This window comes from Lampetra fluviatilis, chromosome 39, assembly GCF_964198595.1.
Source record: "Lampetra fluviatilis chromosome 39, kcLamFluv1.1, whole genome shotgun sequence".
NCBI classification, from domain to species: domain Eukaryota; kingdom Metazoa; phylum Chordata; class Hyperoartia; order Petromyzontiformes; family Petromyzontidae; genus Lampetra; species Lampetra fluviatilis.
In genome coordinates, this window is record NC_136313.1 from 9,667,631 (window position 1) to 9,690,660 (window position 23,030).

At 54.7% G+C, this 23,030-nt stretch overlaps 1 protein-coding gene across 4 annotated transcripts in view; it reads right to left on the reverse strand.

The window, feature by feature from the left end:
• Positions 1–23,030, reverse strand: part of LOC144945976 (intermembrane lipid transfer protein VPS13A-like) — a 114,577-nt gene that overhangs the window by 52,292 nt on the left and 39,255 nt on the right. For all 4 annotated transcript variants that reach the window (XM_078874671.1, XM_078874675.1, XM_078874672.1 and 1 more), the window contains 24 exons: positions 22,477–22,642; positions 22,036–22,130; positions 21,686–21,822; positions 20,965–21,229; positions 20,127–20,241; positions 19,186–19,322; positions 18,329–18,461; positions 17,512–17,629; positions 15,901–16,042; positions 15,155–15,254; positions 14,191–14,417; positions 13,368–13,557; positions 12,576–12,655; positions 11,661–11,720; positions 10,936–11,173; positions 10,098–10,214; positions 9,045–9,148; positions 7,521–7,688; positions 5,521–5,828; positions 4,877–5,024; positions 3,425–3,584; positions 2,121–2,245; positions 1,572–1,729; positions 291–550 (listed from right to left, as the gene is read on the reverse strand). In XM_078874671.1, the coding sequence (XP_078730797.1) occupies positions 291–550; positions 1,572–1,729; positions 2,121–2,245; positions 3,425–3,584; positions 4,877–5,024; positions 5,521–5,828; positions 7,521–7,688; positions 9,045–9,148; positions 10,098–10,214; positions 10,936–11,173; positions 11,661–11,720; positions 12,576–12,655; positions 13,368–13,557; positions 14,191–14,417; positions 15,155–15,254; positions 15,901–16,042; positions 17,512–17,629; positions 18,329–18,461; positions 19,186–19,322; positions 20,127–20,241; positions 20,965–21,229; positions 21,686–21,822; positions 22,036–22,130; positions 22,477–22,642 (3,751 nt within the window). The remainder of the gene's footprint in view (positions 1–290; positions 551–1,571; positions 1,730–2,120; positions 2,246–3,424; positions 3,585–4,876; positions 5,025–5,520; positions 5,829–7,520; positions 7,689–9,044; positions 9,149–10,097; positions 10,215–10,935; positions 11,174–11,660; positions 11,721–12,575; positions 12,656–13,367; positions 13,558–14,190; positions 14,418–15,154; positions 15,255–15,900; positions 16,043–17,511; positions 17,630–18,328; positions 18,462–19,185; positions 19,323–20,126; positions 20,242–20,964; positions 21,230–21,685; positions 21,823–22,035; positions 22,131–22,476; positions 22,643–23,030) is intronic.

The following is a 23,030-nucleotide window of genomic DNA, read 5'->3' on the forward strand; positions in this document are numbered from 1 at the left end:
GGAAATAACACTTCCTACCCAGGAACAATTTTTTTTACATAGTGTATAATCATCGCCCCCTACTGGCAGACCAGTTACTGAGCCACAGTTACTGAGCCACTGTTGTGCTGCAAAGGGACAGCAACCACTGGGGAGGGGGGGTGCCCCTTTCAAACGTGTTGAGACAAGACGTGATGCAATCTGCTCATCGCGTGTACAGCGGCCCCCCGGCCTAAAGCACAGGAGGACGGCTCCATCAAAACACCAAGAACCACCCGGATTGTCATCGCCACAGGCAGAACGCGGCGCACCTTCCTGGCTGGCGGACCGCGCGGCCGCCCTGATGGCCGAACCCTTGGGCGTCAACTCGGCGGCGGTGGGCGGCGCCTTGGCGTCGGCCGCCGCCGGCATGCCCTTGACGAAGAAGTCGGCCACCGTCTGCAGGAACTCGACGCTGGCGCACACGGCGAGGTCCTGCAGGGTCACGTCGGCGCGCATGCCCTCGCGCCCCTGGCGGTAGCCGAGCTCCAGCATGGCCTTGCGGTGCTCGCCCAGACGCATGCACACCATGCTGGCGCATGTTCGCGCGATGGGGAGACACAATGTTTTATCTATATATATCTAAAAGGGAAATTTGTGAATATGTGTGTGTCTGTTCGAAATGTTTAGCATACTTCCCAACATGAAACAAACTTGAAATTTGGCATGTGGGTAGCTTCCAGACTGTACACAATGCAAAAAGAATACAAATAGACTTTTGTCTTTTTGGGGGGGGGCGCAATAATAGATATATTTTGCACGGCAAGTGAGCGGTGACGTCACATCTGTGATGTCACCCGCATGCGGCAGCGTCACGCAGTGTGCCTGGTGACGTCACGCATCCCCCCTATCCCTCCCCGTAGGCCGTGTATTAATCCAAGACAAGAATCCAAGTGTCGGGCGAAGCCGGGTAATAAAGCTAGTTTTTAATAAGCAACGTCGATATTTGTACGCAGATTAATTTTTTTTATCCTGATCACGCTATCGCAGTCGTGCCGCGAGATAAATCGTCTGTGCGGATAGCTCCCCGCGTAACAACAGATTATTTTGAGACCTGATTTGTATAAATGACATCATCCGCATAACAGACCATTAGGGTCTGGCGTTTGTGTTGTTGTTACCTTGTTACCTCCGCACCCTTGGTTCGTGTCAATTCACTTTTCAATTCTCGCCCCCTTTTTTACGTCTAAATGCAATTTCCAATAGTTGAAGTTTTTCGATGCAATTTGCACGAGCAACAAAACAAAACAATGTTCTAGATTTGAAGTTTTCGTGACTGCAAGGGTCCATACTCTTTGTTTTTTTAGGTAAAGTCACGTAGTTAAAAAAAGAAAATAAATAAATTAAATCAAATCACGACGTTTCAAGTAATTACTGATACAGTAATTTTGCTGTGACGGTTCCACCTGAAGACGGAAGCTTGTGTTGCCTCCGAAACGTCATGATTTAATTGAATTTATTTATTTTATTTTTTACCTACGTGACTTTACCGAAAAAAAAAACAAAGAGTATAAAACAATGTTCATTTAATGACGTGATGCACGCCTGCTCACCGGGCGGTCAGCTTGTCCCCGGGTCGAAGGTCGTCCAAGGTGCAGTTGTGCAGGCGTAGCGTCACGGTCATGGTGCCGTCCGACATCATCCGCCCGCCGGTGCGGATCGTCTGCAGCCGGAACTCGCCCAGCCGACACAGCGGGTCGCGCTTGCAGATCTGATCGCGGGACGTGAATAGTTTCCATTAGCGCTCGGCTTGCTTACCCAGGGAAGTCTCACCGAGTCTCAAGACTCTTTCTCAAGTGGGCGGTGCCGAGAGACAAACCGGTGACCTCTGGAGGTAAGGGGCCGGCCCGAATACGATAAACGGATCGTCATTCGGATCGATGAAATGAGCTCGTGTGCAGGTGTCAGACGGATCGCTACATCGCAGGACCGTGAGCGACGGCGACTGCATGGGGAGGCCTTCACAGCCCTAGCTGATGCTCTATGTACGTATACATGCTACAGTTCTTTCGCACCGTACGTAGCCAACATAGCTAATCGGAGGCGCGGGGAGAATGATGACAGTGATGAACAAGGGACGTGAAACAAGGGCCCCCACGTGCCTGCTGGGGCGTGCCCACGAGCAGTACCAGCGACACCGCCTCCAGGTTGAACTCGAACTTCAGCGTCGTGCGCGTCACCAGAGGCTTTCCCGTCTCCACTACCGCCGAAGTCACCACCTTCTCGCCTGACGGTCACGCAACCACAACCACGAACCACGACAACCGAGAATCACGATCACGACGGAGTTCATCAACCGCCAAATCCGACGCGTGACTTCATTTCAAATGGACAGTGGCCACATGAGGCCTACCTCCCGATTTGATACGGCTTAGCTGCACTAATCAAAGCCAGAGAGGGGAATACTGCATTGATAATACAGGTACGAACAACAGTTCCACACTGCCCACAAGGGATTATGTCTGTCTGACTGTCTGTCGTGCATAGCCACGCCCTCGATTTGTATTTCATAGAATGCTTCGGGCGGGCTCAGCACCACGTGGCGCGCCGCCCCACGCAGCTTGCGCCGCCCCACGCAGCTTGCGCCGTCCCACGCAGCTTGCGCCGTGTGACACGGATCACACAAATGCGCTGTCCAACCAAGTTCCTACCTGCCCACTCCGAAGGAACGTGTTTGTAGTGCACTTAGTTCCATATGAGCAAGGGCCTCTTGTAGTGACAAACGTGACCGAGATGTGTGTGTGCGTTAATGTGTGGGGAGCGGTAGTGTGTCGGTTAGCGCGCTGCATTACGTCACACACATCAGTGACAATTATCTGAACCGGTCCTGGGCCTCCCCTAGGTCGACGCAGCCTAAAATGAGTACCTGGTGCGGTGTGTAAACATCGCCACTGGGGAGACAAATGCGGCTGGGCGTGGTGCTGGCCATCCACCCCCTCGCTGGCCGTTCCGGTCTTCATCGATGCTTGCTAACAACACTTGCCCTCACGGCCTGTTAAGGCTATATGGGGGATTTGTCTTTCTTAATGTTCGTTCCCCGCCAAAGTCCTTTGACAGTCCTGTTAGCCCTCGGTGAGGAAGAGGTTATCCCCCCCCCCACATTCTATAGAGTGACGACGCTGTGCCTGTTCAATGAAAGTGGAGTTTGCCGACAGGAGCGTTGACGAACAGCGATCGTTCTACACAGCACACAGTAGTCAAGTGACCTCCGTCTGTGATCTAACTGGAAGTTGTCATCCATCCCAGTGACCCACCGCAAGGTGCCCTTTCAGTGACGGAAGTGGCCGAGGTGTGTGCGCCTGTCCGTGCGTGGCCCACCGCCAGGAGGTGTTCGGCGCTCGGCAAGGGAAATGTTCGCGAGCCGCGCCCCAAGGGGACGCCTGTCGATGCCGCCACGGTCGCTCACCCTGGCTGGTCGCGTCGCTTGCGACCGCCTTGCGTCCGTCGACGTCTTTCTGCGCGTCCACCGGCGGCAGCTCCTTGTCCGCCGGCGCCACCGCCCCCTCCGACAGGTTCTCGTTCAGTGTCGTCATCACCAGCATCAGGTCGTCCTGGCTCAGCACCACCTGCGGGTGACATTTTAACCGTTCGCCTCTTGAGAAGATGTTTTCCCCTTTTTTTTCTGGCAACAAAACAGCTGTGTGAAGATGTTAAAACACCAAACTGAAACCTTTAACAAGGAATCATGTCTGCATTAACCACAATACTTGTGGTCAGAAATGCAAACAAAAAACATACTCTGATAATATATGCATTGTCTTTGAAACTGATTGGTCCACACCAGAGACAGCTTTCTTTGGAGCCTCGTCTCAAAAGGTGTTAGACCAGAGGACGCCAAAAGGCGTACAGCACAAAGACAATGTTCTATCAGAGTAATGAGAGCTCAGGGTGAGCAGCTACATCATGGGACCTCCTTTGCCAGTACCAAAATATGAGAATAGGTTTTCCCCTGTTTTGTTGCCAGAAAAAAGGGGAAAACCTATTCTCATGTTGGTACTGGCAAAGGAGGTCCCATGACGTTCGCCTCTTGTTACGCGATAATGACGTATTCAGAACCCTTTGTCAATCCACTGCTGGATGAAGGCCTCCCAGCACCGTGTCGGTCATGGAGGTTGATTGATTATACCTCAGTGTGGGTTGGTAAAAAGGGAGGCCCAGGACCGGTTCAGATATCACTCGCCACTCATGTTAGCCACGGACGGGAATCAAACTTGGGTGTCCAGGGGCGCAACGGTAAAATCCGGCAACCTGGATTCATTTCCCAACCACGGCTAACATCAGTGGCGACTGATAGCCGAGCCGTTCCTGTGCCACCCCCCTTCACCAACCTGCACCGAGCGGCGTGAAGTACGGTCACACCCCCCCGACCGACACGACGCAGGGAGTCTTTCTATCCAGCAGTGGCTTCACGTAAACGTCACGGCACCAGCCGTCATCCACAATGCAGCGCCATGAGCGTTAATCCTGACCGCACGGCTTCAGGACGCGAGAGCGTCACACACATTGGCATGTGTTCAAAGAGACAGGGAGATGTCTGTGGTGGTGGTGGCGATGGGGAGCGGTGGCGCAGTGGTTAGCGCGCTGCGCTACGAACCTGGCGATACGAGTTCGATTCGCGCTCACCGTTAACAAGTGACGATTATCTGAAACGGTCCTGGGCCTCCCCTAGGTCGACTCAGCATCAAATGAGTACCCGGTGTGTTGAGTCCACATCGTCACTGGGGAAACAAAGGTGGCCGGGCGTGGTGCTGGCCACCCACCCCCTCGTGTAATGTGCCGGCCTTCATAGGTGCTCGCTAGCAGCACTTGCTCCAACCGTCTGTTCAGGCTACACGGGGGATCTTTGTATGGGTCGCACCATCATGGGCCGTATTTTTGCCGAGATGTCCACGTCGGGGATCTCCGTGTACCACATCGCCGCCAGGTTCCTCCGCAGCTCCAGGTCCATGTTCACCGGCTCCAGCATCATCACCTCTCCGTCCACGCGAGAGTCCGTCACCACGGCGCTGCATACGCCAACGAGGCAACAGGCGAAATGTCGTTTGTGACAATCGTGGTGGACGGGTGGTGCGGAGGTGCGGTGTTCGCGGGGCGAAATGGGTAAGGTGATACACGGAAAGTGATGACAAGGGTGCCGCATGCGGCGATGAAGAGGGCGGCCCAGGAAGTGAAATGAAGCGTGGCGCAGGCAAGGAGGGCGTCAGAGAAAGCGACGAGAAGAAGAGAACAGGAGGTGAAATGAAGCGTGGCACAAGAATGTGCGGAGGAGGGTGGCAGAGGATTTGTGACAAAGACGGTACAGTAAACGATGCGAGCGATACAGACGACGTCACACGGGAACTGACGAGGTAGGCAGCGCAGGAAGGGACAAGGGGGGTGGCACAGAAATTAATTAAAGCAGCACAGACAGCGGCCGGGGGTGACGGCGCAGGATATGCCAAGGAGGCAACACGGCCATGACAAAAGGGCAGCAGGGGAGCGAGGGGCAGATGAGGCCATCACCGGCTGAGCTTGATCTGGCTGAGGCGGACGGTCATGGTGTCCACGATGGGCGGCAGCGGCAGCGGCCGCCCCACGGGCGCCAGCGAGAAGGCATTGGACACCGCCACGTGGCCCAGGTCGGCCACAATGGCGTCGCGTGACTTCGAGTTGCGAGGCACGACCACGAGCGGCGCCTTGACGGTGACGGAGAGCGCCAGCCGGTAGCTGCGCTGCGCCAGGTCCTTCAGGTTGGAGGCCGCCTTCTCGGCCGCCTGCACCGTCGCCTCCGTCACCGCCTCCTTCGCTTGCTGGAAGTTGTTCACAAAGTCCTGCGCGTGCGGGAGAAACGTAACGGGGGAACGGCGCTTGCGATACGGCACTTGCACGGCAAGGGGGTTGGCAGATCGCCACAGATTTGTGAAACACCCAAACCCGCTGGGGATGCGATTTTTCCGGCACTGAAAAAGGATTCTTGAATCTATCTGTGCGGAGTTTTGTGTGTTACCTCTTGCAATGCAAGTGGGTTTGTAAAACCATTTGCGTGGACCATTGAGTGTTATCCAAAAGAATCGTACTCGGGGTAAGGTTTTGCAGGGTCTTTCAGAAACTTGTAAATTGGTGAAGATTTTCTGAACAAAAAAATTCGGAACAATAGAATTAACTTTAGCGCCCTTGGTGGCCACTTCTGAAATTGCGCTCTACCCACAGAAAAATGTGGATAACCAAACGAATGCAGCACAACTTCTTTTTTCCGAAAAAAATGTGGAAATAGTACAAAGATTCCTGGATTTCACCGTGTATATATACTTTTTTTTGCAGCGATTGTATTAGATTGGCACTTGCGCCCCACTGTAGTAGGCAGCGCCCATAATGTTTAACCCTTTCACAGCCACGTGATTTTCAACTGGACGTCACCCAGCAGCCAGCCACTTTATTTAATTAACTCTGTAAACTCTGCGTCATTTCGATTTTTTGGTCAAACGTAAAAAATAAATGAATGGGGCATAACCGCGGAACCTGATGCACAATATTTTTATTTTCCAGATGTTTGCCATTAGAGGGGCAGCAGTAGCAGACACATTACACGTGTGGCCTACAAACAAAATCCCACGTTCACCCACGTGAAATAATAATAATGATGATGCAGTGCTCCGCGGTTATAATGCGGTATAACCGATGACACGGTCGTATTTCACAATACATTGCTGTGATACAGGACCAGTCTACACCTTGAAGCCTTGCACAGCTAGCTATGTGCGGTGTGCAAAAAGTTCAACGTACATACGTACACAGTAAGAAGATAAGTGCAACACTAAGATGTGGCCACGAACGACTGAAGTAGAATTAATGAAGACACACAGAGCGGAGCACAATGGGAAGTGAGGGTAAGAGGGGCGAGTCCAATGTAGTATACAGGGGAAACACAAACCCACCGTACACACAAACCCACGGTACACGCAAACCCACGGTACGCACAAACCCACGGTGCGCACAAACCCACGGTGCACACAAACCCACGGTACGCACAAACCCACGGTACGCACAAACCCACGGTACGCACAAACCCACGGTACGCACAAACCCACGGTACGCACAAACCCACGGTACGCACAAAGCCACGGTACGCACAAACCCACGGTACACACAAACCCACGGTACACACAAACCCACGGTACACACAAACCCGCGGTACACACAAACCCGCGGTACGCACAAACCCACGGTACGCACAAACCCACGGTACGCACAAACCCACGGTACACACAAACCCACGGTACACACAAACCCACGGTACACACAAACCCGCGGTACACACAAAGCCACGGTACACACAAACCCACGGTACACACAAACCCACGGTACACACAAACCCGCGGTACGCACAAACCCACGGTACGCACAAACCCACTGTGCGCACAAACCCGCGGTACACACAAACCCGCGGTACGCACAAACCCACGGTACACACAAACCCGCGGTGGGGTCGCCGGGCCCGCCCGCCCGCCCGCCACGGTGGGTACCAGCAGTGCGGAGATGAACTTGTTGAGGTAGACGATCTGGATGCAGCCGACGACGAGCAGGATCCGCGCGTCCACCGCCGCCATGTCCGTGTAGGCGCCCCCCTTGGTCGCGTCCACGTACGACGTCATGCCGAAACGGAACACCTCCTTGCCGATGATGGACACCACCTGCGCAGCAAACAGGCAGAATGGAACACCCACGGGTGGTTGAAAAATAAAAAATAAACCTTTTCAAAAGCATTGGTACATTTCCAACAATAAACACACTGCCCTAAGTTACTGGCTGCGCACGCCTTTAATTAGAGAGCCTACGGCTGGATATATCTTATTTTATAAGGAGCCTTTGTTCAAGGAGTTTAAGTTATTCATAATAAACGTTTTTGGGTTAGATAGCGTTATTTATAAATGTGTCGTAACCCTCCACCACCCGACATGGCCAATCAGTAAGAGAATGTGTCACGTTGACAAAAGACAAATAGTTCACTACTTTAGCCCACCGGTGTGTTAGAGAGTGAATCCACAACATTTACAAGTTTTGAGTTGTACGGCGCTTTGCTGGTAATTACATCCAGCATCATCGGGCAATTGGCCGTGTCAGGTGGTGGAGGGTTACGACACATTTATAAATAAGGGGATCTAACCCAAAAACGTTTATTATGAATAATATTGGTGGCGAAAGCCTACGTGTTAAACCGAGTTTAAGTTAGTTAAAAAAAGAAACGGGAAACACAAGAATGATTTAGATGGCAGGTGAGTAGAAGGTACGAGCAATGGGTGGCCGTGACAGGGGGTACTTAGGGGCAGATGTCGCAAACGGGTTTTTGATTCCTTACCCGTACCCGGCCGCACCAGGGTCGCAAACGGGTACCCTACCCGATACCCGGCCGGGTACAGGTAGCCGGGTATCGGATAGGGTACGGGTATCGGGTACCCGATTGCGACCTCTGCTTAGGGGTTAGGGCAGGGTAAGGCAGGGTAGAGGAGGGTAGGGGAGGGGTTGGGGAGGGTAGGGAAAGAGGGGCGGCGGGAGGGAAGAGGAAGGCAATGGGTAGTGGAGATGAGGTTCGAAGAGAGGAAGGTTCAGGAGGACTGCTTCATGTCACAGGGTTGGCCATTATGAAACACACCGGGGGGGGTGCGGGGAGGGGAAGGAGGGCAAGTGGCTGAGGTGCGGGAGAGTGAGGAGCTGCGTGCGATGGCTGAGTTGGGGGGGGGGGGGGAGTGGGGGGGGGGGCCTCGATGGGCGTCCCAGGGGGGCACTGAGCCCGGAGGTCCTGGACAAGTGGGGGGGGGGGGGGGGGGGGTTGGTAGTTTAAAAGTGTGTTTTTAATCTAAGAATGGATCCCACGTCCTTTTGAAATCTGCCTCCTTTCCTCTGCGCGCGTAGCCCAGACGGTGCGGTGAGGCTAAACGATGTAAGGGATCGCTCCGTGGCACTATGGATGGGGGTAATCGCGGAATAATCCAAGACAATAACCGATTCTGAGTCTCTGTGCGAGTCTGGGCCGCCGACGGATCGCTCGCCTTTTTGTGGATGGTGTCCGGGTCGGCGTCGAGCACGGTGATGTTCTTGAGGCCCACGGACACGTCCGTCTGCGTCTTCTTCTGCGACAGGTTCACGTCCAGGCCTGGCAGCCGGCACGCACGCACCACACGGCTCGTCACATCGTAATCGGCTGTTGTTCAATCCGCTACCACCGGATGAAGGCCTCCCCCTCCAACCTGTCACATTCCCTCATGGTGCTGCCATGCAACGGTCCGTGCGACGCCCATACATGAGCTCTGTTTGGGCGCTGCATCTTCAATAACAGCTTTATATATAGAGGACTGCAGAGCCTGAGCAATTGTTGGCACCCACTCAGCACGTGGCTGCTGCCTTCCCCGCTTGTCTTTGGTTCCTGGTGCATCCGAGTCGTGCTCTCTCTTCGAGAGTGAATATTGAGTGCGTTACAAATTCAAATTGTTACCGATATGATCAACTCCCACCTCTTCTTGGGCACGTTCCCTCCTTTCACTGCCACTCCGTCGTCAGTCTCGACCGCCGGCCCACTCATTGTTCTCAACCAGCCAATGATGACGTCTCTAACCCTCATGCGTACGTTCCCCAAACCGTGGATGTCCCATGTCTACCGTTCAGCAGCTGCGAGACCTTGCCAGGGGGCATGAGAGCCACGGTGGCGAGATGTTAACTACCTCTCCTGATATACAGCAGGGCGTGGGTTCGATCCCAACCCCGACGCCTGTATAATTGGAGTTTGCGTGTTCTCCCCGTGGTCACGTGGATTGTTCTTCAGATCCTCCAGTTTTCCCTCCACATTTAGATAAGCCGCTTCGTTGAGATATCATTTGTAGCCAGGTCGCTTCTGAGCTATATAAGCTCAATGGGTCTTATCAAGTAAAATAACAACAATAGTTTGACAGTAATTCCAAGAAGTCCAGCGGACGGCGGACACTGATAATCAAAAATCCCAGTGGGTATCACTCTGACCACTACGCTCCGAAAACCAGAGGTGGGTACGTGGTTAGGGGGGTGGGCGATGGGTGTGGTAATGGAGCGGTTGGCCGGGGTGCCCGCACCTTCGATGATGACGTCGGTGATCCGATGCTGCTGGCTGCGCATGCACACGTTGAACGCGTCCAGCTTGGCCTCCAGGTGGAAGCAGATGAGCTCATCATCCTTGACCTTCCTCTCGGCTGCGCAGCGCCAACAGGGAGGTCGGCGGTGGAGCCAAACAACGACAACAAAAGCGTCACAACAACGACGACAAACAGCAGGGGTCTCTTATCCCAGGGGAGACAGCACCCACGGACGGCACCTGCAGATCACGTACAGCACGAGCCGCGTGTCCCTGCGCGTGGACCTGCGCTGCTCGGGCGAGAGTTGCCACTCGACACTTCTCTTCCCGTGACACGGCGCCCACAGCACAAGCGGAATAAAAAAACTTGGGGAGAAAAACTACAACGCTTGGGTTCCACGCACACCGCATTTGTCTGGGGATGTGCAATTATTTGCTAGTTTATATTCAAGAATAAAGGCAAAGATCCTCCGCACAGCCTTAACGGACCTTTGGGGAAAGTGCTCAAGTGCTGTTAGCGAGCACCTGAGCCGGGAATCGAACTCACGTTGATGGGTTCGTAGCGCAGCGTGCTAACAGCTGTACCCTCGCTTTCCATTTACATTCGCACGAAGACAAAGGTTCCCCATATAGCCTTCAACAGACTGTTGGGGCAAGTGCAGTTAGCACGGCACACGCTTCGCTTGAAACTCACATCAAGCATCCTCCGGTCATGAAACCCATCAAGTCAAAATCTCTTCCAACCCAAATACCTGCTACGAATCGGAATATTTACTGCCGAAAACGCACGCGTGAAGCCTACGATGTAACGCCGACTTGTTACGGCGCTCTCTGCTCACGTTTCTGTCCGGACAGGGCGAGTTCGTGGGACGAGTCCAAATCGGCCGTCATCGTGGGCACGACGGCCCCCGGCTCTTCGTCCTCCTCGTCCCCCACCAAGGCCGGCGGCGGTGGCGCCCCGGCGGCCGCCGCCCCGCCGTCGGACTCCTTGGCCGGAGGAGCGAGGCCCATGAGGAAGTTCATGCAGAAGAGAAGCGCCTCCGTGTGCAGCAGGACGTCCAGCGAGGAGAAGGACACCTTCATAAAGACAAAGATGCCCCCGCCGTATAGCTTCAACAGACGTTTGGGGCAAGTGCTGTTCGCGAGCACCTATGTAGGCTGGCACGTCGACCGTCAGCAACCAACCCTGGCTGGCTGCCCACCCAACCCACCCACCCAACCTACCCATCCCACCCAACCCACCCAAACCCACCAACCCACCAAAAACCCACCCACCGAACCCACCCACCAAACCCACCCACCCACCCACCCACCAAACCCACCCCAAACCCACCAACCCACCAAAAACCCACCCACCGAACCCACCCACCAAACACACCAAACCCACCAAACCCACCCACTCACCAAACCCACCCACCCGGGACCAACAGCGATGTTGCAGTTCAGTGTAGGCCGCTCTAAAGTGGAGCGACAAAGGTTGAGAGGAACTGCAAGAGACGATGGCTCCGAGCCGCGTTTTGGGGTTGCAATACGATGCCACCTCACGCACGAGCACCTCACTCACCTGCACTTTCTGGATGGTGCGCTTGAAAGTGGTGTCGAACTCGGGGCCTTTCTTGTACGCCTGGTGCACACGCACAACACGGCAAGGCAAACACATGCGCAGCCGCAATTAATGTGATTAAAAGCAAATTTGGAAGTCAAAATCACACCATGCAGCGCTTTCTGCCACACGCCGGTCCTTGGCAAGTAGTTAATTAGCTCTACAGGAGGCAGCGACGGGTAGCCGTCTGGGCAAAATGCGTCGGCATATTTGAAAATTGTCCTTTGTTCTCTCGTTTGCGTCTCCCGTGTTTCGGACGACTCTCTTCGATCAACGTGGCTGGTATCTAAGCGGGTAAGTCCCGAACAGCAGCACGCGTTTTTTTACAAAAGTTTTGTTCACACTGGATGTTGCTTACAAGAATTATCAAGCCCCCTCGTTAACGGACGGAGAGATGAACAAAGCTGATGCGCCGATGCTTTAAAATCTGAGCTTTACGGCGTAAAAAGAAAACACTTGTTAAGGTTTACGACAGAAATGTTGAGTAGTTAGGGCATGATATGGGTGCCACAGCGGTGCCATATTAACTACGTCGCCTGGTATACTGGAGATCGTGGGTTTGCTCTCGACCCTGACTCCTGAATATTTGGAGTTTGCATTTTCTCCCCGTGGTCATGTGAATTTTTCTCCGGGTCCTCCGGGTTTTCCCTCCACATTTAGAATCAACATACATTTAGAGTATTTGGCTGCTGCTATACATTCCCACGTGATAAGCCACTTGTGGCCACATCCCTTCTGAAAAAGAGCTATATAGCGAAGTAGGCCTTATTTGGTAAAAATAAATGTGTTTAATCCTGGCTGGAAAGCGTCAAAACGAGCATGAGAGAGGGCCCGATGTTAGAGGGTGAAAGGTCGCGGATCGTGGTGCCGGCCCACCTTGGTGTACTTCATGATCAGCAGGTCCTCTTGCTCGTTGTCGTACGTGCTTAAGATGTTGATGGGTTTACCGTCCGGCTCTGTCGGCAAGACAGACAAAGTGGTAATCTACGGCATGACGTCACGGTCCGTCGGCGTCCATGCTTGGTATCTTTACCCCCCACCCCACCCCGCCCCCCTCACCCCCCGTCACAGTTATATTTCAATTGCACTATCGGCCCCCCATCAGAAGAGGAAGAATAAATGTCCATTGTAACTCTTGTAGTTGGCATGGGGGTATCGTGGTTGGCATGGGCCCTGATGCAAGAAATGGAACGGGTAAATAAACCCTGTATGTCTTTGTAGACTGGCACACTTAAAACGACACCCAACTTTTTATTTGACCAAGAAAGCCTTTTTTCAGAAGTGACCTGGACACAAATGATATGTCAACGAGGTGGCGGCTTATCATTACGTGGACAAGTAGCACAGCCAAATACTCTAAACGCAAGTTGATTCTAAATGTAATGGGAATAACCGGGAGGACCCGGACAAAAAGCTACGCGACCAGGGGGAAGAGAGACACGCAAACTCCTAATAAACGGGCGTCAGGTCTGGGATCGAACCCACGACCTCCTGTGTACCAGACGAGGGAGTTAACATCTCGCCACCGCGGCGACCTATGTCGTCCCTCTCGCCCCATGGACAAGTGTGCAGCTGAACCGCCTGCAAGCTCGACGGCCATGCCACACGTCCTCCTGCCCTGCCCGCCACGCGCTTGCCCACTCGCTCAGCCGCTCGGTCGATCCTCACGCGTGAACTCGAGGCAGGACAGGCGGATCTCCTTGAGGTAGGAGGCGGCGTGGAGGTTGAAGCGTCGCATCGTCAGCTCGGTGCCCAGGTGCGCCGCCTCGAGCTGCATGACCGGGCGCTCCTTCACAGTCGTCCCGCTCTGCTCCCCCTCCTGTCCGCCCGTCACCTGGCAGCACACCTCCAGGAAGATCTGGAACGGTGAACGGCGGACGGGACGGCGACGGCGGCGGCGTCATGTCAGGAGGCGAACGAGCCAATCGGATCTCTCGCACAGCAGTACGGCCCATGGAAGTGGCTATCACAGAGCTACCTCTGAGATCCATTCAAAGTGACCTCTGGTCCACACAAGAGAGGGCAGCGCTTTCCTATGCAGAGCGAATAGCAAGTGAACGAATGCGTGGCCATGGGTGGGTGGGAGCAAGGGTATAGATGGGTGAGTACTCGATAAGCAAACGAGTGCATGAGTCATTGAGCGATTGGAGAAATGGGAGGGTGGCTCGGTGGGTTTGGGTGGGTGGGTGAGTGGGTGGGTAGCTGGGTAGGTGGCAGGGTAGGTGGCAGGGGGCTGTGGGTAAGTAGTGAATAATTTAATGAGCGAACAAGTACATGGATGGGTGGGTGGGTGAGTGAAATGATTGGGTGCATATGCGAGCGAGTGCATGGACGAGCGAGTAACGGGCGAGTGAGCTAATCGCTTAAAATAGCCTCACGAGCCAACACACAAAGTCCACCGCGACCCAACAAACGACACCGAGGGGACGAGTGGGCGGACGCGGGGACAAGCGAGGAGACGCGGGGACGAGCGGGCGGATGCACGGCCGACCTGCTTGATCTCAAACTGCAGCTGCAGGTCGGTCATGTTCTGCGGGGGCTCCTTGAGCACGGGCTTGATGGGGGGCAAGGCCGCCGGGAAGGCACCGGACAAGGGTCGCGAGTAGTAGGGAGGCCCGCGGCCCAAGCCGGCGCCGGCGACGCCCGCGCGGATCGCCTCCACCGAGCTCTCCGCGTCGAAGAACTCCTCCTCCGCCGAGGCGTACTCCGAGTCCGAGTCTGTGGTAAGACGGGGGGGGAGGGGGGGGGCACGACCGTCGGCGTCACCGGTGTGGGAGCAGCGCGGTGAGGGCCGGCGCTTCGCGTTCCATCGGGGACGGAGCGATCGGGCGCTTTGGTCGAATTTTTGAGCGTCGAAACGTGACGTTCGACTTACGTTCGTTTGCGGTTAATTTATCGGGCTCCGATAAACACGGCGGCCATCTGACAGAGCTCATCTCTACGACCCGATATGGTGCCAGCTGATTCTGCTGTCAGAACTCTCCCTCGAGAGGACGGCCACGTGCCCGTGTGGTTGTCACCGGGGGGGGGGGTGGCAGTGGTGTCGCGCTTTAACTCTCGCCAAGACGATCCACGACGAACCAAACGCTCGCGTGGAGCTGCTGCGACATGGGACTCAGCTTGGAGAAAACCACGACATGGCCCGAAACCTTGGTGGCTCAAAAACATCACGATTTGCAAACAGGCAAAGCACTGTGCCCCGACGGCCACCGGTCATCGTCGTCCCTACCGCTAATGAAACACTTCCAGAGACAAACACATGTTGGGAAGCGTTATGCAATCTGTGCATTCGCACGATTAGTCCAAACTTTATTTTTCATTCTGTCTGTTGTTGTTGTGATTGTGGTTGTGATTGTGGTTGTGATTGTGGTTGTGATTGTGGTTGTGATTGCAGTTGTGCCTGTGGTGGAAAAGCACGGTGGGGAGGAGACACGCGTGTCGATAGGCCCATGTACCGGTGATGCGATCGCTGGAGGGGACGCGGCTGCTCATGCTGGTGGCGGGGAAGTTCAGCAGGTCCGGCTTGAACTGTGGACTCGCAGCAGCCGGCAGCGCCTGCAGTGACGTCATCATGATCATCGTTGTCAACGCCACCACCAACACCACGATTGTCAACAACACTGTTCCGATCACACTCAATATCAACAATAATATCATCAATATACAATCATGATAATCAACATTATCACAATTTTTATAATGACTATCAATCACATCACCATCATGATCATTAAAAAAATTTACATCATCAATCTGATCAATATCATCATAATCGTCACCATCAACGTTATCAACATCACTATAAACATCATTAACCATCATCACCACCATTATGACCCACCTTTACTGCACAGCTGTGAAAAGAGCTGCATAGCTCATCGGATTCCTCCAGGATAAATAAAGATTCTGATTTTGATATGACCATCATCATCACCACCACCACCACCATCATGACTATCAGCATTATGATCACAATTAGCAAAATATCTTCGCTGTGGCTGCCATTACCATAACCAGTCGTAATGTTTAATCGCTATGCATTTCCCCCATCCACAATCACATTACACTAATGCGAGACATTTGTCCATTAGAAACTCACGCGACCCAGCGCCACGCCACGCGACCGCCTCACCCCCGTGCCCCCCCTCGTACCCCCCTCCCCGTATGCCGCGTAAACAAAGAGACGGACGGAGGGCCGTGCCTTCTTGCTGGCGATGCGCGCGGGCGTGGCGGTCTTGGGCTGCTGGGGGAACGGGATGCTGTCAATGAGCTCCACGACCCCACGCAGCTTGCGGTCCGAGATGCTCACGAGCAGCGACGGCAGCTCGCCGGACACCTTGAACCTTCGCTCGCGCAAACGCACGCACGTACACGAACGCACAGGCGCACACGCACGCACAGACGCACACACGCACCCACAGGCACACGCACGCACAGACGCACACACGCACGCACAGACGCACGCAGGCATGCGCAGTAAGCACACGGTTACTCGAGCGGCATCAGCAGTCCGCGCGTGGCGGGTGCGACGAACCGTGTCGCTCCTCCACCCCGTGAACCGCCCTGGCTGCCGTCAGTCACGAGATGTTGAATGTAACATCTTGTTGATGAACGTTTAACCCATACACAATTGAGCACCACTCTAATTATCAGTATTATTGCAAAGATATCTTCCCAGCTGTAGGTTACGCTCCACTTTGGATTCAATACAAGGACGGCGGACAAAATTTAGAGTTGTTGAAGGGACACCCGCGCATTTTGGTACCAAAGTAGTTGAACAGCATATGGCGTAAATATTATTAATATTAATGCCCCCGCAATGATTCAATGTAAGTTAAAGACACGACTGGCAGGTGGCAAACGTACAACGCAAACCAGGTGGACAAAAAATGAGAGTCGTGCCAAGTGCATTTGAGCTTTAAAATTTTGCTTATTCTCGTTTCTGGTGTCTCGTTGTCCATATAGACCAGCGGTTCCGCGGACAACCCGTACATTACGTTGCTCCATAATGCCCTGGTAAGCGATCCGCGAAACTATTGCAGACATTTTTTTCCCATGGAACACCACGTTCTGTAACTGAGCGGCAATCGGCAAAACTTTTGGAGGGTTTGACTGTGGCCCGGCGGGTCCAGGCACGTTCGGAACCACCGGTCGCAACTGCATTGCTTTGGTGAATGTTGCATTTCTTCATCTTCAAGCACTTCCTTGCTGAGCGATAAGTCATTTTAAATTGTAACGAGCACAGAATTTGCCTGCTCCCGAACGGAGAGAGAGAGAACGGCTCAGAGGTGCGAGGAGGAACCACAGACGAGTGCAGCCACGCAAGGAGCCGGCACCAAAACATTTCCCAAGCTCTGCGGTCCTCAACACGTGAAGGTGTATCAACCACTGCATGCGTGCCCACATGTGGGAGGAACAGGAGCAAACGGAGAGAACCCGTATGTGCGAAGGCGACAAGACAAAACACGCAGAGCCCACATCTTTGCTGCACCGCCCTGTGTTCTGGCGTGGCAGGGTATGGCACCTCCACGGGAAGGGAGTTTCGCAACATTCGTGTGGATTCAGAAACCCCTCGCCGCTGCCTCTACAGCGCTGGGTTACAGGCAGCCACGTGCAGCGTAGCCACCACCACCACCGCCGCTGCCGACCCTCGAGATGCACTGCATGGTAGAAGTAACAAACGAAGACGATGGTGGCGATGACTACAGTGACTACGGTGGCGATGACGATGTCACGTTTTGTGAGCGTGCGATTTTCTTGGACGATCGACGGCGCTTGAGCCGCGACGAAGTGGGAGGTGGGCGGGACCCACTTGGGCATGCGGGCGTCCGTCGTGACGAGGGCGCTCGCCAGCTGCAGCATGAGCGACATGGGCTGCAGGATGTGCATGGACGTGTGCTTCTGAGCACGGGCGGATTTCCAGTCGTCATCTGCACGCAGACACATGCACGCAGACACACGAACGCAGACACACGCACGCAGACACACGCACGCAGACACACGCACGCAGACACACTCACGCAGACACACGCACGCAGACACACTCACGCAGACACACGCACGCAGACACACGCACGCAGACACACCCACGCAGACACACGCACGCAGACACACGCACGCAGACACACGCACGGACGAGGGCGGGTGGGCAGACGGCAGACAGGCAGGCAAACGAGCGATCAGCTTCCATACCCCCGAGCTTATGGCCAGCAGTGAGGAGGCATGTAATGTGCTTGCTACGTGCAGGTCAATTGACACCTTGGCCAACCCCGCTTTGATGAATTCGCGTGAACCACGGTGGTGATCCGATACAAGAATCGCACGTATGTATTTCTTTTACGATACTCCGCTGGCGGTAGTGCGTTCGCACGAATACCAAAAAATTACCAACACACATTCGTCCAAAACACTGCTCTTCGACAAAATTATATAACGGGCGACGTTTCGGGCAATGGCCCTTCTCTTCACAGCAGAGAAATCGCGATTCAAGAATCGATCACGTTGCGGCCCGTTCACTGACACACACGTACGCACGCAAGGCGTCCCCCACCTCGTGCCTCTGCTCTCCGGCTGCCATTCTCTACCCTCACCCTGTCCCCGCAACTCCCCCGACCTTCCCACCCACTCACCGGCCCGGGCGTAGAGGATCTGCACGTCGGTGAGGTCCACGTTGAAGTTCTCGTAGGCGCGCTCCATGATCTCCTTGATGCTCGTTTTGCCCACGGTGATGGGCTTGCTGTGCTCCGTATGGACGCTGCACACCTGCACGCACGGCCAGTCACCCCTGCGTGTCATATTCGTCGTCGTCTTCAATGTCATCATCATACTGCACGCATATTGAGAGCCCTTTTTGTCAACTGACTGGCGGATGAGGGTCGCACAGACAGAGACCCATAGCTTCCAACAAAGATCCACAGACTTACACAGGGACCATTAGACTCACACAGAGATCCATGGCCCAACTGGCATCCTGCTGGTGAGTATGGGTTTGTGAACTTGGAGAGCATTTTAAAGAGATCACAGATGTGGATTTTTTCTGCAATGCCATCTGTTGCCCAGCACTTAGCTCTGCAGCAATCTCTAACAACCTGCCGTGCGTGGTGGTCGCCCATCTAAAAAAAACTATCCAGTTCAACTCTGCTTAGCTTCGGAGATCCGACGAGATCAGGCGCACTCCAGGTGAAGTGATCACAGGACACCGTCAACGTACGACTTTGATTTGCCGAACGAACCTCCGCCCCGACACGGCCAATTAATAAAGGTGTCCCGTGATGAACAAAAGGGTCAAGTTATAACCACTTCAGCACCACCAGTGGTGTGTGCGGTGATCCACCAACCCTCGCTGCTGCCTCCACATTGCTGGAGGATTACAGGCCACGTGTGCTTCCGCCACCACCACCACCACCACACAAAACAGAGTGAAATAGCCAGGATGGTCGGAGTGGAGGGGGCGGCGGGGGGCAGCGGGGGGCAGCTGGCAGGGCACCTTGAAGTGGCCGAGGTCGAGGATGAGGAGGCTGCCGGCGCTGGCGAGCGAGCCGGTGTACGGCACCACCACGTACGACGCCTGCAGGTCCACGCTCAGCTCCAGCACCTTGCGCGTCTCGATGATGTACGCCAGCCCTGGCCGCCCGAGGAGACGGTCGAGAGTGAGACGAAGACATTGAGTGTGACCGGGCGGCTCAGGATGTCGGATCGCCGCGAACGAGCCACCGGCTAAGATCCTGGGTTCCATATCTGGGGTTCAGCCGCCCGTGATTAAATTGTGTTCTCAAGTGCGGTGGGTTGATGGTGGCAGCCCGGTCACCAATGATCGCACGTAAAAAAGTGTTTTGCTTTTCACTTAATTTCATTACATTTCATCTGTAAGAATTAAAAACTTCGGCGATTGCTGTGCTCCAAACATTATCCCGTAGCCAGATGGGTTTGGCGGGTGTGCTCCCCCTAGTGTGCGGAGTGGATAACGGAGGAAACTAAAATAATTCAAGAGGTAGTTCTGTGAACAACGCCAACACTCCAAAACGACCACACGTGCCCCTTGCGCCTCCGCACCCCCTAGGTTCACCTGGGGCGATGTAGCCCGGGAGTAGCACGGTCGCCACTTGCTGCAGAGGTTCACGGTTAGATTGCAGTGGCCGCCCCGGTTATTACTGCGGTGTATACTAACCGTAAAATATTACGCGCCGTACGCTTCACAGCGGACGTTGAAGGTCGCGTTACGTCGCTCGCAACAGTAGGTCACCCCGTTCGAAATTTTCCAAATTTGACAAAATGACACCCCAAATTACTCAATTGGAATCCACGCAGCAATAGTCGGCCCCCTGACTGCGAAAACTTGGCAGGAGCCTCCTGAAGAAGAATCGTGAGATTCTGCGACACTTCCCTCAGCAAGCACGTGACATAACAACAACAACAAATGATCTAAACCTGTGGAGGTCTTCTCCTTGAACTCCTCCAACTTGTTCATGGTGGCGGACGCCAGCTGTTCTAGGTGCACGTCGCGTGGCGGCCTGAAGAAGTCGGCCAGGCTGTTGATGGTGGCCTGCAGGCGCACGGGGAGGCAGAGGGCATATGGGGGGAGGGGCGGGGTGAGACACGCAAGAGGCTGGATGTGCGCACACCTGTCAACCCAGGGGCAGTTCCACGTTTTCGGACGTAAGCTTGTGGACACTTTAAACACGTGGGTGATCGTTCGTAGGGTCAGCCCACACATCACCTGAGACACGCTGCATCCCAAACGTCCGCCCAAGGCCTCTAACATCTGGGTATGCAGATCTTTTCTGCGGTCGAGGCCAAGGCTATGGTCTATGCGCAACTGAGCTGCTACTACCCTGTAGCAGCCGCCAGACTGGAACTTTCTCTCTTTCTCTCCCACAAGATATCGGGGGGACCTCTGAGTCTGTGGACATTTTTAAAGCTCATCATAACACGTATTTATACACTTCTGTTTATTAAACTGATAGTTAATCAGCAAATGGCTTTAAATAATAATTGTATTCCATTTCCATTTCTTAGTTTGCTGTTTAATGAGCTATCCTCACGCCGAGTGGCTGCTGCCGTGTCTTGTACAGTGTTTTGAGATCCTTGATGAAAGACGCTCTATAAATAAAATTATCATTAACCCCTTCCCGTTCTGATGAGGTGTACGTCAAAAACTTATGACGTACGTGTACGTCATGGGACTCGCGCCTATAATGACGTAACGTCAGAGAGCCGTCCGCGTCAACGGAACGGACGGTGCTTCCTCTCCGGCAAGCCAACTCACGGCGTCGTAGACGATTTCCAGCGGCAGCGACTCCACGCGCAGCCGCTGGTCGCACTTCTTGTCGGCCGGGTTCGTCTCGAACATCAGCTCCAGCAGCGAGCCACGGCCGCCGGCGCCGCTGGTGGCGGTGACGGCGGTTACGGCCGTGGCGGTGAAGCCGGGCGGCCGTGGTACGAGCGCCACCCCTTGGGAGGTGAGCAGCCGCGGAGGCCTGCCGGCCTGCGCCAGGCCCGTCACCCAGCACTGCTCCAGGCGGGCGTCAAGGCTGGCTCAGGGACAGAGGTGGGGCAAGGACAGACACCAGAACGACGAAGATGATCCGCCAACTCGTGATTTTTGATGTCACGTTCCTCGAGTCAGGATTGAGGGTTCAAGATTCAGGGATCAGGATTGAGGGTTCAAAATTCAGAGGTCAGGATGCAGGGTTCGAGGGTCACATTTCAAGATCGACATTCAAGTTCAAGATTCAGGGATCAATGATTAAGGGGTAATGACAAGAACATTCGTGGTCGATATTCAGGCTAAAGATTCGGAGTCATCAACCATTGACGTGACTTGGCGGGCCCGGGCCTCGGGCTATGAAGAGGAAGGAGGAGGGACAAGGCCCCCCCCCAACATTTCATTTCTTGCATCAGGGCCTATGCCAGTGATCCTTCCCCCCCCACCAACCCCTTGACCCCGCACAACCTCCTCACAAACCTCCTGCCGCGCGCGACCTCACCGGAAGGCCTGCGCCGAGGGCCGCTGGGATATGGCGGCGTACACGTCCGTGACCTTGACCTTGAGGAGGTCGGCGTCGCGCTCACGCACCGTGCACGAGAGGCTCGTGAGCTTGAAGAAGAGCTTCTGCGAGACGTACTGCGGAAGGCGCAGGCACGGCACGGCCCCCACGTCACGGTACGCCGTGCAGGGGAACGCGACGCAATAGTCTCTCTCCACCCCCACTGGGGCGGAACCGCCGCGCTTGCCAAGTGTCGCGTTGTGCAACAGAACGGGATTCTCTGTGTATCAGGTGGTGGAAAGCACGGCAGTGCTACGTCAGGCAGTGTGCGATGTTAGGCGAGCCCTCACGTCCTCGGGGATGTTGCGATCAGCTGTCGTCTCGCTGTAGTCGATGGCAGAGAAGAGCTTGGCTTTCTCCTCCGGGGTCATCAGCTGGCTCAGGCCTGCAGCAGGCAGACACAAAGACAAAGATATATCCTTAACAGACTGTTGGGGCAAGCGCTGTTCGCGAGCACCTTTGAAGGCCGGCAAGGCACACGAGGCGGTGAGTCTTCAGCACCACAACCGCCCCAGTGGCGATGAGTACACATCAGATCAGGTATTCATTTGAGGCTGAGTAAACCTAGGGGAGGTCCCGGACTGGTTCAGATAATCATCTCCGGTGTTGACCGTGAGCAGAATTCGGGTAGGTAACGCTCCCCACTCACGCACACCCACGCTCGTTAGTTCACGTGCATATGCACGCGCGCACATAACAGCACGGGTTGCGACAGGTAGGCGATGGCGTACTTTGCGTGACGGACTTGGGGTCCTTGACGTCGGGCTTGGCTTCCTCTTTAGCGCCGCCCCCGCCCCAGCCGCCCCACCCCCAGCCGCTGAACCAGCCCTCCTTCTTCTCCTCCTGGCCCTGGGTCACCAGTGACGAGCCGAAAATCTTCAGACCCGACTTCTTGGCCTGCGTCAGTGCCGGGCAATCACACAGGTACGTACGCACGTACGTACGCGCACGCACGTACGTACGTGCACGCACACAAACACACGCCGTCAAAACAGCCCCCGCCTCTTTTGTGGTGGCGGACGGCCACGCTGTGTGGCGTTGTGAGCAATGCCATTGGGCTGATGCAAAGTCAGCTGTTTACCCACATGGCACCCTCACAACCACCACAGTGGCAAACGGGGACACTGGACGGGTTGGTAGTGCAGTGCGCTAACCGCTGCACTACCGCTCCTCACTCACACACACACATAAAAAAGACAAAGATCCCCTGTTAAGCTTTAACATACTGTTGCGGAAAGTGCTGTTAGCGAGCACCTATGAAGGCTGGCACGGCACACGAGGGGGT